General features: G+C 49.1%; 1 protein-coding gene and 1 long non-coding RNA gene across 4 annotated transcripts in view; one reads left to right on the top strand and one right to left on the bottom strand.

Moving 5' to 3' along the window:
- The window catches only part of LOC140617077 (uncharacterized), a 30,053-nt gene that overhangs the window by 13,892 nt on the left and 824 nt on the right, over nt 1-15,337 (bottom strand). The window contains exons 2-3 of one of the 2 annotated variants that reach the window (XR_012017328.1): nt 15,149-15,290; nt 4,224-4,356 (exon numbers count right to left, since the gene is read on the bottom strand). This is a non-coding gene — a long non-coding RNA (uncharacterized lncRNA). Of the gene's footprint in view, nt 1-1,291; nt 1,532-4,223; nt 4,357-15,148; nt 15,291-15,337 lie in introns of those variants that run through there. The other variant, XR_012017329.1, reaches the window with a different exon arrangement.
- The window catches only part of BIN2 (bridging integrator 2), a 33,039-nt gene continuing 19,604 nt past the window's right edge, over nt 1,903-15,337 (top strand). For both annotated transcript variants that reach the window (XM_072797871.1, XM_072797872.1), the window contains exons 1-2: nt 1,903-2,055; nt 10,673-10,753. In XM_072797871.1, coding sequence (XP_072653972.1) covers nt 1,975-2,055; nt 10,673-10,753 — 162 coding nt within the window. In that variant the 5' untranslated portion in view covers nt 1,903-1,974. The remainder of the gene's footprint in view (nt 2,056-10,672; nt 10,754-15,337) is intronic.

Consider the following 15,337-nt stretch of genomic DNA (forward strand, 5'->3'; position numbering starts at 1 on the left):
GGCGCAGAGGATGAGGGGCAGCTTTTCATAGCCATCACGCAGGACCAGACAAGAGGGAATAGGTGGTTAACATTATAACCAGAAAAACTGGCTAAGACCAGTCCTGGCATTTGTAGGCTGCAAAGTCAGCAGAGCCTTCTGGAACCGCGTATGCGCTATAAGAAGCTGGGTCAGGACGTCTGTATTCCCATCTCAGTTCCAACACCGAGGAACTGGGTAACGAGTAGGCAAGTCGCCAGCTTTTTCTGTGACTCAGTTTCCTCACCTGGGTAACGTCTAAAGATTGTCCCTGCTCTGAAACCACATGATTCGGTGACCACCAATTTCAGTTCCTAAGAGACTGGCACTGAAGAGAGGGTCTCTTAGGAGGCAGTGGCTGGGAGGCATTGCTGAGGACGCTGTGGACTCCCAAAAGTGACAGGGGCGTTGGCCTCCTTCTGCCAGTGACAGACCTGTTATCATGGCCATCTTCTCTCGGTGTTCCCACAGTCCCACCATCCCACCGTCCCCTGAGCTTGTCCCCCTCCAATATCAAGTCCTTCCATTTGCTGCACCCTCCCCCTTCTAGACCATCCCCACAGCTGCCATCCAGAACAAACCCGAGTGACCTAGTAGCTGACAATTTTGTATCCATCCCTGTAAATGCATTAAGCACATAACATTATAATCATCTCATTACCCACCTAGCTCCACCTCCAGACTCTAAGCATCTTGAGGACAGATATCTCTCTCTCTTTCTCTCTCTCTTTCTTTTTTTTTTTTTTTTAATTTATCCTTAGTTTCCCGACACCCAGCTGACCCTGAGTGCAGTATGTCTATCTGGGGGAATGGCCTAGAACACGAGAGCAGACAAGGGCCTCCAGCTTCCCTCTCCACCCCCAGGAAGTCATTTTGACCCTCTTCCCCTCCTGGAGGGTCATTACCTCCACTGTAAAGATCCATGCATAAAGGATTGCTTCAAGCCTACGTCTTCATTTCCAGCTCTCCCCTCCAACGGGTCAGCTTCCATCGGGAAGCCTTTGCGGGAAGCCACAGGTGTGATGTGGGCATGTGGGCAGCCCCATCCCCACTTCCACACCCTCCAGTCTGCCCCCCTCCCCAGCTCGGGCTCCCACCTTTTCCTCCTTGATCCCTTTCCCAGCCAGATCTTCTCCTTCCCTAAGACGCCCCCCCACCCATTTCTACCCTGGGCTCAGCTGTCCCTCCCTTTTGAACCCAGATGTGGTGCCCCCGCGCCTGCCCGCACCTGCCCGCACCTGCCCGCACCTGCCCCTACCACTTGTAGGCTTACAACCAACCTCTCCCTCCGTCCTGCAAACCCGCGGCCTGGACCAGGACGTGCATTTTACCCCGACCCCGGGCAACCAGGAGACAAGCCCGCGGAAGGGCCTCGCGTTTCCGATGCCAATGGCCATCTTTTCTACCCCTTCGTTCCAGTTACCCTCCCGGGGCTGATGGTCAGCGAGGGCGAACCGGCTCCGGGCACCAAGACTCTGGGCCCACATTCAATAATAAAATAATAGGGGCTCCCCGGGGGGCTCAGCGGTTGAGCGCCTGCCTTGGGCCCAGGGCGTGACCCCGGGGTCGCGGGATCGAGTCCCGCGTCGGGGTCCCTGCAGGGAGCCTGCTTCTCCCTCTGCGTCTCTCGTGAATAAATACAGAAAATCTTTAAAAATACTACTACTGGTGATGGTCCTACTGCAAGCGTTCCCCGGCTGGCGCCCCGGGCCGCGCGCCTGCAGCTGGTTTCCAGGCAGCGCCGCCTGCGGCCGCCCCGCGTCCAGCGCCTCCCAGCAGGTGCGCCCGCCCGAGCTCCGGGGGGCCCCTGGGAGCCAGGCCTGGGTGGGGGGGGTCGCGCGCCGCGTGGGGCGGGGCGCCCGGGCCACGGGCGGATGCGAGGCATGCCGGGAACCGCACTTCCTCCGGGGCCTCCAGAAAACCACGGGCCGCGGGGCCGGCGGCGGGGCCGGCAGGATGGCGGAGGGCAGGGCGGGGGGCGCCGCCGGCCTGTTCGCCAAGCAGGTGCAGAAGAAGTTGAGCAGGGCCCAGGAGAAGGTAGGCGACGGGGGTGGCCGGGCGCGGCCAGGGGGGTGCAGGGTGCGGCCGGCCCCGGGGCGGGGGTCCCCTTAAAACAGATTTGGGATCCCCAGGGGGCTCAGCGGTTGAGCACCTGCCTTGAGCCCAGGGCGCGACCCCGGGGTCGTGGGATCGAGTCCCCCACCGGGCTCCCCGCAGGGACCTTGCTTCTCCCTCTGCCTGGGTCCCTGCCCCTCTCTCTGTCTGTGTCTCTCATGAATAAATACAATCTTTTTTAAATCAATCAATCAATCAATCAAACAGATTTGAAAGAGAACAGAGAATGTCCCCCGATCTGGGTCAAGACGGGGACGCCGAGGAGACAGGAACCCTAAACAACAGGGCGCCCCAGGAAAGGTGGGAGGAAGGAGCGAAGGTGGCTGTTCTCGGCCTGGGGGTCCACGGGGTTGGTACTTCACAGATGGGGGAGCTGAAGGCTGGAAGCCGGTGGGCTCCCCGCAGTCCTGAGACAGCCATGGGCGGCTGTGCTTTCAGCCAGAAGGACCCATCGGCAAGGGCTAGAGGGATTCCAGACGGTTCCCTCCCCGCACCCAGCCCTGCCTGGCTCCCGGGCGCTGCTTAGGTTGATGTTAGCAGCCCAGATCTGCTTTCTGTGCCCTCCCTTTGGAGTTGGAAAGTACCCGGCCCAGGGTGGTGAAGGAGCATCTCTTTCTAGACTGTGTCCTTGGTTGGCTCTAAGTGGCCCTGCTCCAGCACTAGCAAATATTTAGTTAGCCTGTCCACCTGGAACACTTCTCTGCACACTTTTTTAATGATTTTATTTATTTATTCATGAGAGACACACAGAGAGAGAGAGAGAGAGGCAGAGGGAGAAGCAGGCTCCCCAGGACCCGGAGATCATGCCCTGAGCCAAAGGCAGACACTCAACCACTGAGCCACCCAGGTGCCCTACTCAATGTTTTCTTTTATTTATTTATCTTATTTTTTAAAAGATTTTATTTATTTATTCATGAGAGGCACAGGGAGAGAGAGGCAGGGACATAAGCAGAGGGAGAAGCAGGCTCCATGCAGAAGCCTGATGCAGGACTCGATCCCAGCACCCCGGGATCATGACCTGAGCCAAAGGCAGACGCTCAACCACTGAGCCACCCAGGCACCCCGCTTCTCTACACATTTTTTTTTTAAAGATTTTATTTATTTATTCATGAGAGACACAGAGAGAGAGAGAGGCAGAGACACAGGCAGAGGGAGAAGCAGGCTCCATGCAGGGAGCCCGACATGGGACTCAATCCCGGGTCTCCAGGGTCACGCCCTGGGCTCAAGACGGCGCTAAACCGCTGGGCCCCCCAGGCTGCCCTTCTCTACACATTTTAATGACATTCTTGTTGCCACTTGTCCAGAGTCATGTTCTTCCCTTCTGACCCCAACCGCTCTGCTCTCCACCTGTCAGGGTAGCTCCACCTGGTGGGGAGCCCCCAGGTCACACCCTGTGCTTCCCAGTCTGAGCCCCCCACCCCACCCCCAAAATAGAGAGAGGAGCCACTTCACATCTGCCTTAGGTAACTATCAGCTTAAGTCAGAAAACGGGAAGATGCTCTGAACCCAGACGTAAACACACGGGCAGGCACTCTGGTAGATGACTCTCCTTTTGCTGTCTCCGAGGAAGCCGGGGTTATGTGAGAGTGGAGGAAAAGGAGACTGTGTGTGGCTACAGGGCGCTGCTTCCCGGCCCTCCGCTTCGCCTTAATGGTGGTTTCAGCGTCTTCAAGGGCTGTCTAGTTACAAATCCGATAACGATCAGAGCGTGTGGGTGGGTCTAGTTAGAAATGGTGTGGAGGAACAGGAATACCAGCTACATTATGGGTTGGAAAAACAGAGAAAACCCAGAAGACCGGGGATCCCTGGGTGGCTCAGCGGTTTAGCGCCTGCCTTCGGCTCAGGGTGTGATCCTGGACTCTCAGGATTGAGTCCCACATTGGGCTCCCTGCATGGAGCCTGCTTCTCCCTCAGCCTGTGTCTTTGCCTCTCTGTGTGTCTTTCATGAATAAATAAATAAAATTGAAAGAAAGAAAGAGAGAGAGAGAGAGAGAGAGAGAGAGAGAGAAATACCCAGAAGACCAAAAAAAAAAAAAAAAAGAACCTGATGGATAATAATTATTTAAAAAAGACACAGCAATCGATTTTACCTCTTTCACCTTTGTCCTTGTCCAGCCCGTCGTCAACACTATGCCCTTGGTTTGGGATTTCTTTCCTTTCCTAAGCACGGACTCCAAAGCTTTAGATGAATAATGTCCCTGCTCTGGGCTTCAGATTCTGCATCTGTAAAATGAGAGAGTCGATATTCAGTAATTTTCAAATTCAACGTGGTAAGGATACCAAAGCCAGAAGGGCCAAGGGCTGCCTTAAACCTCAGAGGCAGGTATTCCCCAAAGGGAGAACCAGCCACCCCAGGTCACACCCTGTGCTTCCCAGTCTGAGCCCCCCCACACACACCCAAAATAGAGGAGCCACTTCACATCTGCCTTAGGTAACTTTCAGATTAAGTCAGAAAACAGGAAGATGCTCTGAACCCAGACATAAACACAGGGGCAGGCAGACACTGAACTTGAGAGGTGCAGTGGGGGCACCCTAGAGGGTGGGTGCTGCTGGGATGGTGGGAATGGCCTGGGATGTGGGGAGGAGCTCAACCCGGCCTGCCAGAGTCCTTGAGTCCTTGGGAGGTTTTTGTTGTTGTTGTTATTGTTGTTATTGTCGTTTTAAAGATTTTATTTAGGGACGCCTGGGTGGCTTAGCGGTTTGGCGACTGCCTTTGGTTCCGGCGACTGCCGTTGGCTCCGGGTGTGATCCTGGGTCTGGGGATCGAGCCTGCTTCTCTCCCTCTGCCTATGTGTCTGCCTCTCTCTGTGTCTCTCATAAATAAATTTAAAAATTTTTTTAAATAAAGATTTTATTTATTTATTCATGAGAGACACACAGAGAGAGAGAGAGGCAGAGACACAGGCAGAGGGAGAAGCAGGCTCCATGCAGGGAGCCCGAGGCGGGGACTCGATCCCAGGTCTCCAGGATCAGGCCCTGGGCTGAAGGCGGCGCTAAACCGGTGAGCCACCGGGGCTGCCCAGGGGAGGTTTGTTTCACAGTCAAAAGAAAGGAGTCCGTGGAACTCTAGTTTTTCTGGAAGCAGTTGGCAGTAATCTTCTGAGTCGTACGTAGCAGGTGTCAAGTAGTCAAATATCAAGTGCCTACGAGTGACAAGGCAAGGGAAATTCTAAAAAAGACATGCTCTCTCTATGGAGCCAACACTCTCATGATAGGATCTCACTTCATCTTAGCAACACTCTGAGCGTGTTATTAATATCCCAGTTTTAGAAATGAAGAAACGAGACTCAAAACAGGTTGGCCAATGGCAGAACTATCCCTGAAAGCCAGGTGTCCTGCCTTTGGCTCCCAACCTCAGGCTGCTCTCTTTACTACGAGGCTCCTGATAGACCATCCTGACATCTGCACCTGCCCACTTCCTGCTCATCTCCCAGGAGCAAAACTGGGAGTAGAGGCAGCTTTTGCTCCGGCCTCCTCCTCTGGGGGTAGGAGTGAAGGCCCGGGGCTCTTCTACACAGTGGGGATGAAGCATTCTTCTTGTTTCATTTTCCAGTTTCCACCCAGACCCAACATGAGGCTGAATTGGGGTTTTACAGTAAGAGACTTCTTCACATTTCAAACGAGTGCTTTTGCCATCTGTTTGGGGTTCTCTGTGGCCAATCTCCCCCCCCTCCCCTGAGAAGGGGCCATTGTTTACGACTCCTTTGTTGGTCTTCTCCCCTCCTGACTTTCACTTCACTCGCCTCCCAGAAGGTTAGGTCAACAATACTTAAGGATTCCTTTCTCTGGGACACTGGGCTGCACCCACCTTGGAGATGAGTAAGAGGCCCTCTCACCTGTCAGGAGCTTACAGTCAAGTTAAAAATAAAAAGAGTGAAATGAGTCACCTGAGGGATCTGCATTCCGGGAATTCAGAGAGAAAGAGTGTATAGACCCGAGGGAGCGTTTGTAGTTGAGGTGGAATTCGAGGTAGGAATTATGGCTCGTTAGTCGCTCCTGGGGCAGGGGGTGGGGGAACATTCCAGCTGAGGAATGCCGGCGTGAGCAAGGCATGGAGTGTGGAAATCCTTTGGGGCAGACTAGTGAGAAATGCAGCTGAACTGGAGGACGGGGAGTGGTGGCAGAGAAGGATGGAAACTGTAGTGGGGCCGTGATAAGGAGGGGCCTGCGTTAGCATATATCCTGGAAATGAGGATTTCTCCCATAAACTACAACATCGTTGTCAGACCTAAGACAACATTCTTTTTTTTTTTTTTTTAAGATTTTATTTGGGGTGGCCAGATGGCTTAGCGGTTTAGTGCCACCTTCAACCCAGGGCGTGATCCTGGAGGCCCGGGATCGAGTCCCACGTCAGGCTCCCTGCATGGAGCCTACTTCTCCCTCTGCCTGTCTCTGCCTCTCTCTCTGTGTGTGTCTCTCATGAATAAGTAAATAAAATCTTTATTTTATTTATTTTTTTACTTTAAGATTTTATTTATTTATTAGAAACAGAGAGAGAGAAGGGCAGAGTGCTGCCCCTAAGACAACATTCTTTTTTTTTTAAGACAACATTCTTAACAAAATTCCATAATATCTGATATCCAGGCCCTGTTCAAATTACCCCAATTGAGAGAGATAACTAAAACATAATGATTGTGAGGAAGGATAAGGAACTGTAAGGTAGGGAACTGTAGCCACCAAACATGTCTGCAATGATTTTGTTTTGAAGCTTTATGCTCATACCCCAGTCCACGCAAAAGTTAAAAATAGGTCAGTGAACCCCTGGAATATTCTTTACCTTTTTCACCAAGTATTAGCATTTTGCCACCTTCACTTGGCCCCTTGTTCCTGTTCTTTTTCTCCAAATGTCCGTATTCCCCTTGGGGCAGAGTTCTTAGCATAGGGGCACCTGGGGGGCTCAGTGGTTGAGCCTCTGCCTTCAGCCCAGGGCGTGACCCCGGGGTCCCGGGATCGAGTCCCACATCGGCTCCCCATAGGGAGCCTGCTTCTCCCTCTGCCTGTGTCTCTGACCCTCTCTGTGTGTCTTTCATGAATAAATAAATTAAATCTTTAAAAAAGACAGAGAATTCTTAGTGTAGAACTTAGGGACTAGCATTGGGTGGGCTTTCATCAGGAAGTGATCCAAAGGTGGAACTTACTAATTCTTCCAGATATTTGTTGAGCTCCTGTGCATTCTCTTATACCTTAGTTGAGGAAGAACGTTTACCCCGTAGTAGAAGCACCCTGGCACATGGCCCTGTTGCTTATGGCAACAAATGACCTTGGGCTCAGGGCACTGGGTCATGCTTTCAGGATAATCACACTCATTTTCTTAGTTTCAGAATTGGAGGCTGGAGTGTTCACGCACACTCGCACCCCTTCTAAGCCTTTTTGCCTTGCGCCTTTTGGGGTTCGGGGATGTCAGCTGTGCTGCATTAACTCTAGACTGAACTGACCATCCTTTTAGCACCTTCTACCGAAGAAGAACCGTGCCTCAGGCAAAGGAAGGGAGGAGTAGCAGGAAGGAAGTGAGAGCTGGGCTTACCACTTAGACAGGGTGGTTTTGCAACTTTCTGGTAGAGGACAGTGTCGTGAGGGAGGGAGGGGGGTTGAGTCAGGGAAGACTCTGCATACCCAGGCCAGGTGTTGAGTGAAGCAGAGTTAGAGACACAGACAAACATATGGCTAAACTGGGAGGGAAATAGGTACTCATAGGGGAGGGAGTTGAACTGGACATAACAAGAGTGGATTTGTATTGAGCACTCTCTGCAGGGCAGCACTGGGAAAGCATTTACAGGTGTGATATTTAATTCTCCCAACAACTCCAGGAGATGCTGTTAACTTAGTGGGGAGAAGGGAGTTCTGTAAACGGAGGCTCAAGAGACATATCATAGGCTTATTCACCCAGAGGCTTATAGCCATAAGTGTAAATGTCAAGGTGGGGCATATATCTGCTTGACTCTGGAGCCCTTGATCGTAACCACTAGAGAGAGAGCTCCATCTCCAGGAAGAGATAGTAACCCCAGGATTAAGAATGGGGACACATGGGTCCGAGTCTCTACGTAAAGCCTTCCTCAGGCCAAGACCTCGGTGCTTTTGCAGGTGATTCAGAGCCTTTCACAAGTGAAATTACAGTCTCCCTTTCTAGCTCCTTTACCCACCACTCCCCATAGCACACCCTAAATCAGCCACACTGAGGCATCTCATGAAGCTGTGTGAATATGAGTACTCCAATGACTTTGTCCTCTTTCCACTCTCCCTCCTTATACTCTGTCCCCATCTATCAAATATCTTAGTTTTTAAGATTTTATTTATTTGAGAGAGAGCACAAGAAGGGGGATGGCAGAGGGAGAAGCAGACTCCCCGCTGAGCAAGGAGCCGGATGTGGGGCTCCATCCCAGGACCCCGGGATCATGACCTGAGCCAAAGGCAGATGCTTAACCGACTGAGCCACCCGGGCACCCTATAATTCAGCAAAACCTTAGTTCAAGGCCCAGCCCATCAGTCCCTTCCTATAACACTCCCACTCCTTCCTGTTAGAAGTGTTAAATATCAGGTGCAGCGATTGGCGCCGCCTGCAGCCCAGGGCCTGATCCTGGAGACCCGGGATCCAGTCCCAAGTCGGGCTCCCTGCATGGAGCCTGCTTCTCCCTCTGCCTGGGTCTCTGCCTGGGTCTCTGCCTGGGTCTCTGCCTCTGTGTGTGTGTGTGTCACTCATGAATAAATAAATAAAATCATAAAAAAAAAGTGTTAAATATGGACCTTGAGAAATCTAGGTGAGAAGGCAAGTAAGTACCCGATTCTCAGGGAGCCCACAGCTTAGAAGACACGGCTAGATACACTCAAATAACAAAACAGTAATAGAAGTTTATGCAAGGTGCAGAAGTTGCAAACACTTAGGAGGGAGTGATTAACTCAATTAACGGGGGTGAAGTAGAATGTTAAGTGTCATAAAGGATATGGAATATGAATTGGGTTTTAAAAAAATTTTTTTTAAGTTTATTTGTGTAAGTAATCTCTACAGGCCAACATGAGGCTCAGACTCACAACCCAGAGATCAAGAGTCGCCTGTTCTTCCAACTGAGCCAGCCAGGTGCCCCTAAACTGGTTTTTTTTGTTGTTTTTTTGTTTTGTTTTGTTTTGTTTTGTTTTTAGATAGTTGTCTGAGAGACAAGAAGGAGAAGATTATTCCAGAAAGAGGGCCCAGCATCTACAACAAGCACCCATATTCAGGAAACTGAAATTAAAGTGTTAGGGAGAGAGACCTGAAAGAGGACATGCATGGGCATTTAGTACAAATCTGTTGAGCAGACGAGTGGAGAATCATTAGAAGGTCTTGAGCAGCAGCATGAAAGGCCTGTTGTAGCCGGCCAGGCGCCAGGCGAGAAACAGCCAGCGCCCAGAACAAAGCCATGATGGTGAGACTAGGAAGCATGGGAGGGTTTCCAGAGATGGTAGCTGAGGGACTCGATGAAAGAGGTGAGCGAAAAGTAGTTCAGGGTAACCCCTGAGATTCTTACTTGCACCTTTGGAAGGGGTGGGGGTAGGTAGGGGGGTGGTGGTGGTGCCTCCTTTCAAAACAGAGGCTACAGGTAGAAAAGCCAGTTATTCCTCACTGTATCTTTCTCATTTCCTTGTCCTTTGCATTAGCACTGAGACCAGTAGGGTGGTTGGCTCTCGGGCTCCCAGGAGACAGGGGATAGACACGGAAAGCATTCGTTTCGAGCTTCTTTTATTTATTTGAATGTGTTATATCAGAGTTTTCCACAAGGGCCCTCCTAAGAAGTCTCCTGCCTGCCTCTCTGACCTCATCTATCTAGAGATATCTGCGGCTGTGGCCTAGAAGACTGTCTCTCAAGTGAAAAGTCCTCAAGGCTCATATTTTATCTTTAAAAGCAATGCACTCCAATAAAAAAAATATACAAAAAAATAAAAATAAATAAATAAAAGCAATGCACGTTGGGGCACCTGGGTGGCTCAGTGGTTGAGCATCTGCCTTTGGCTCAGGTCATGATCCCGGGTCCTAGGATCAAGTCCCGTATCAGGCTTCCTCCAGGGAGCCTGCTTCTCCCTCTGCCTGTGTCTCTCTGCCTCTCATGAATAAATAAATAGAATCTAAAATAAATAATAAGCAAATAAATAAATAAAAGCAATGCACATTTTACATTCTTCTTATGAATCCTTCTTTTTAATATAATACTCCTCCCCCCCAAAAAAAAACCCCACTGCAAATAAATGTCATTCCCAACACATGTGCCATACTTATTCCAGGCTTTATATATACCCCCTAGCACACTGCTGCATACCTGCAGGAGGATCCCAATTTGAGAAGAATCACAAAATGTGGTCATAAGTAATGAAATCTTCTGGGCGTAGGCCAGATTAGTAGGTTTGTTTGTTTTTTTTTTCCAGCAGTGTGCTATATTTTTAATTCCATTGGGCTGTGAGGAGCACAGCCTTTTAATTGCATCTGAGACTCTGAAAACCAGGGTCATATGAGGCCAACAGATGAGTGAGACCTGACTATAACCTTAGGGACTTTTCCAACTCACATTCCCAGGTGCTGCAGAAGTTGGGGAAAACTGTGGAAACCAAAGATGAACGGTTTGAACAAAGTGCCAACAACTTCTATCATCAACAGGTAATCTGGAGGGTGGGGAAGGGAAGCTTGGAGGGATAAAGAAGACAAGGGCTGGGTGATCGAAGAACAGCAGGTCCTGCAAACCAACAGGCATCCCTGCTAACCCATCCTTCCCCCAGGGGTAAGGGCTGCAGGGTGACCTGCTGCTTACCCCTTCCCTGGGAACCAGAGAAGCTTCCCTTTCTCGTTCCTGCTGACCTGTGTTTTGGGGGACAGGTAAGTGTTCTTTTTTTTCTCTTAGTGGTTCCCCCAGGCCACAGGGGCATCACCAGGTTCTTAGACAAAGTGGCAGTGAGCTCCTGCCACCTTTGTTTTTGGCTTATCGCTTCCCCAGGGTGCCTCTTTCCCACCCTCTGGTTCTTCTCATCTGAGCAGCACCCTATTTTTCTTGTTGCCTCTTTGTCCACTCCATCTGCCTCACCTGAGCCCTCATTTCTAAATAATACCCCCATCTTTCACATGTCATTCTCAGCAACAAACGCTCTGTGCACGTGTACCCTCTCTGTCTCAAGTAAAATTAAGAAAGCATTGTTTTAAAAAACCCAAAACATCCAAAACAAACAAAAAACATGTTTAAAAGTACAGATTCCCAAGCCCTACTACCAGAGATCTCGTGTTTAAAAATATTTCCCAAGTGATTCTGATATACAGTCAACTGCTGAGTTAGATTACAGTGAATGTCCTTTTAGTATGATTTTAAAGAATTATTTCCCATATAATTCAATTTACTGATATCATCCAGTAAAGAATTTGGCTGGCCTTTGTTCCCAGTTCCTGGGAAGAAGCTTCTAAGTCTTTGGGATTTCCTGAGGGACAGGAATGTGATTGTTATTCACAGTGGGCCTCCCAGATCATAAGTCAGTGTATGCTACACAAATGACTCAGGATGGTGGCGGGTCAGGCTGGAAAGATGAACCAGGTGATTAGAGGGCTGGGGCTTGGAGACAGGTGAAATCAGCCTGACCTCCAGTGGCAGGGAGAGAAAGGGAGCTAGAGATTCAATTCAATCATGTGGCCAGTGATTCACTATGTAGTGCAATCACATTAAAAAAACTCTAGACACCTGACGCATGGGCGAGCTTCCCTGGTTGGTAATCCTGTACCAACATGCTGAGAAGGTGACATGTCTTGAGAACACAGAAGCTTCTTGTCTGGAACTCCCCCAGACCTTACCTTGTGTGTCTCTTCGCTTGGCTGGTCCTGGTCTGTATCACTTATAAGAAAACTTTAATTATAAATAGAGCACTCAAAAAAAAATAAAAATAAATAAAAATAAATAGAGCACTCTCCTGAGTTCTGTGGGTTGTTCTCATGGATTATGGAAGCTCCATGGCTAGTAGGAACCCCCAGATTTGTAGCATTGGTCAGAAGTCTAGGTGGCCAGTGGCTGATGTCTGAAGTGAAGCAGTCTAGTGGGGGCCTGTGCCCTTAACCTGTGAACCATGACCTGAGTAGTTAAGTAGGAGAACTGCGTTACAACTGGATATTCATGTAAATTAATAACTCCCTTCTTTTTTTTTTTTTAAGATTTTATTTATTTATTCATGAGAGACACAGAGAGAGAGAGGCAGAGACACAGGCAGAGGGAGAAGCAGGTTCCATGCAGGGAGCCCGATGTGGGACTCGATCCCAGGACCCAGGATCATGCCCTGAGCCAAAGACAGACGTTCAACCACTGAGCCACCCAGGCATCCCATAACTTCCTCCTATTATAAAGAGGGGATTGCAACCTCTGGGGCTGATGTGAGAATTAAATGAGACTATACACAATGCCAGGCACATGAGACAGAAAGTGAAATATCCCATGGAATATTAAGCTGGCTATCTACTTCTTTTTTTTTTTTAAGATGTTATTTATTTATTTGACAGAGAGAGAGAATGAGTGGGGGAACAGCAGAGGGAGAGGAAGAAGCAGACTCCCTGCTGAGCAGGGAGCCCGATGCAGGGGCTCCATCCCAGGACCCCGGGATCATGACCTGAGACGAAGGCAGATGCTTAACCGACTGAGCCACCCAGGCACCCCTAAACTAGTTTTAATGGAAGAGTTCAAATATATAAGATAGGAAAATTTGGATCCCAGGTAGCTCAGCAGTTTAGCCCTGCCTTCAGCCCAGGGTGTGATCCTGGAGACCCGGGATCGAGTCCTGCGTCGGGTTCCCTGCATGGAGCCTACTTCTCCCTCTGCCTGTGTCTCTGCCTCTCTCTCTGTGTGTCTATCACGAATAAATAAATAAAATCTTTATTTAAAAAAGGAAAATTTGTATAATTACTCCACATGTATGCACCCATCTCTCAGCTTTAATAATCAACTCATTTATGTCTCTACCTACTTTCTCCCAGTCTTGATTACTATGAGGCAAATTCTACATGCCACATCATTTTATCCATAAAAATTTTATTATCAGTCTGTAGAAATAAAGGCTCTTTTAAAATATAAACACAAAGCCATTATCACACCTAAAAATATTTTTCTAAGAGGCATTTACGTATTACAACAAACCAGAAAGGACAAGAAAAACATGAATTAAAAAATCCTGAGGGATCCCTGGGTGGCGCAGTGGTTTGGTGCCTGCCTTTGGCCCAGGGCGTGATCCTGGAGACCCGGGATTGAATCCCACGTCGGGCTCCCGGTGCATGGAGCCTGCTTCTCCCTCTGCCTGTGTCTCTGCCTCTCTCTCTCTCTCTCTCTGTGACTATCATAAATAAATAAAAATTTAAAAAAATCTTTAAAAAAAAAATCCTGATTTGGGGGCACCTGGGTGGCTCAGTCAGTGAAGCATCTGCCTTCTCTCGGGTCATCATCCCAGGGTCCTGGGATCCAGCCAAGTTGGGGCTCCCTTCTCAGCAGGGAGCCTGCTTCTCCGGCTCCTTCTGCTCCTCCTCCCCGCCCCCGCTTGTGTTTTCTCTCACACACTCTCTCTCTCTCTCAAATAAATGAATAAAATTTTTTTTTTAAATCCTGATTTCACACCCTCCCATGCTACCACCACTGTTGTTTTACATCCTTTCGGTCATTCTGCTATGAATATGTATGATCTCTAAGTAAACCCACAGTTAATAAATACGAGGTTTACAAAAGTAGGATTGTTCCATTGATAATGGTTTTATAACTTGCTCTTTTCAGTTAACATTATATTACAAGGGACGCCTGGGTGGCTCAGCAGTTGAGCGTTTGCCTTTGGCTCAGGTTGTGATCCCGGGATCCGGATCCAGTCCCATGTCGGGCTCCCCTCAGGGAGCCTGCTTCTCCCTCTGCCTCTCTCCCTGCCTCTGTGTGTCTCATGAATAAATAAATCTTAAAAAGAAAGATATAATACAAATATCTTTTCAGATATCCCGCTAAAATGTGAGATTAGGTGATATCTTCAAAAAGTAGCAATAATTTCTTAACATAAGATATCCAGTCAATGTTCAATGTGGTTATGTCTTGTGTGTGTGTAAATCAGCAACTTGTTGGCATGTTTAAGTCTCTCAGATTGAAAGTTAAATCTCTTCATCTGCAGGTGTCTGATCCCTCCCTGCTTATAGTTTATTTGTTGGTGACACCAGGCTGTTTTCTCAAAGCTTCCTGCAGTCTAAACTTGACTGATTGAAGCCCCATCGCATTGTTAAATATGTTCCTGTGTCTCTTGCAGTTTCTGTAAATTAATAGTTAGATTAGAGGCTTGAGATTCAGAGTTTTGTTTTTGTTTGTTTGGGTGGCAGGAATACTCGTTATTATAGGTGTGATATTTTTCCATCTGGAGGCACCTAATGTCTGCTTGTCTCCTTTTTGGTGTGACATGAACAGCCTTGGCTGATCATTAACTAGGGAATCTGTGTTTTATATTAAGCTTTCTAGGTAATTATGATGTAGTAGCTAGTCTGAGAACAGCATTTGGCAACCACTGATTTAGTCTAACCCAGGGGGAGGGGGGCTGGAAATAGGATCTGAGAAGCGATTTAATCAAGGGAAAGGCGGAAGAGTTGCGGAGCTAGGATTGCAACTTAAATCCTGTGCTTCTCCGCCTGCGCCTGTCTAGGAGGCCTCCGTGGGCCTCTGCTCAACGGCAGTTGCTGTTCTGCTTCCAAAAGCAGCATGAACAGAACAGGACTAAGTCAACACCCAGGTCATGAGGTTTCTGACTCTTGGCCATTCTGTCCCTCGGTCCTTCCTCTTCCTCTCTGCCTTAGAGGCTGGATCTACTGAAGGCAGGTGTGTGGGTAGAAAGCTTGGGTAGATGAAGGAGGGGCCATCAAGAAGAATAAGAGGATCAGATGTGCCAGTCCCCTCAGCATTCCCTGCGTGAGGCCACCAGCTGAATGTCACCTGAAGGGGGCAGGAGATCTATTTGAGAAATGAAACGGAGGTAGAATAAGGGTAAGGGAAACTTTTCTCCTGAGACAATGATTTACCTCTAGTAACACCAGTTATGTGAGCAGGCCTGGCAAGGTCGTTTCTCGAGCATGTCATGGGAGCCTGCCGCACACTGGGCACTGTGCCAGACTCTGGGACTTCAGCATGAAGAGGACACACAGCTGTCCTCAGGCTCTCACCCTGTAAGGACAAAGACAGCGACAACACAGTCCACTCTGACATGGCAC

Source organism: Canis lupus, chromosome 25 (assembly GCF_048164855.1).
Source record: "Canis lupus baileyi chromosome 25, mCanLup2.hap1, whole genome shotgun sequence".
NCBI classification, from domain to species: Eukaryota; Metazoa; Chordata; class Mammalia; order Carnivora; family Canidae; genus Canis; species Canis lupus.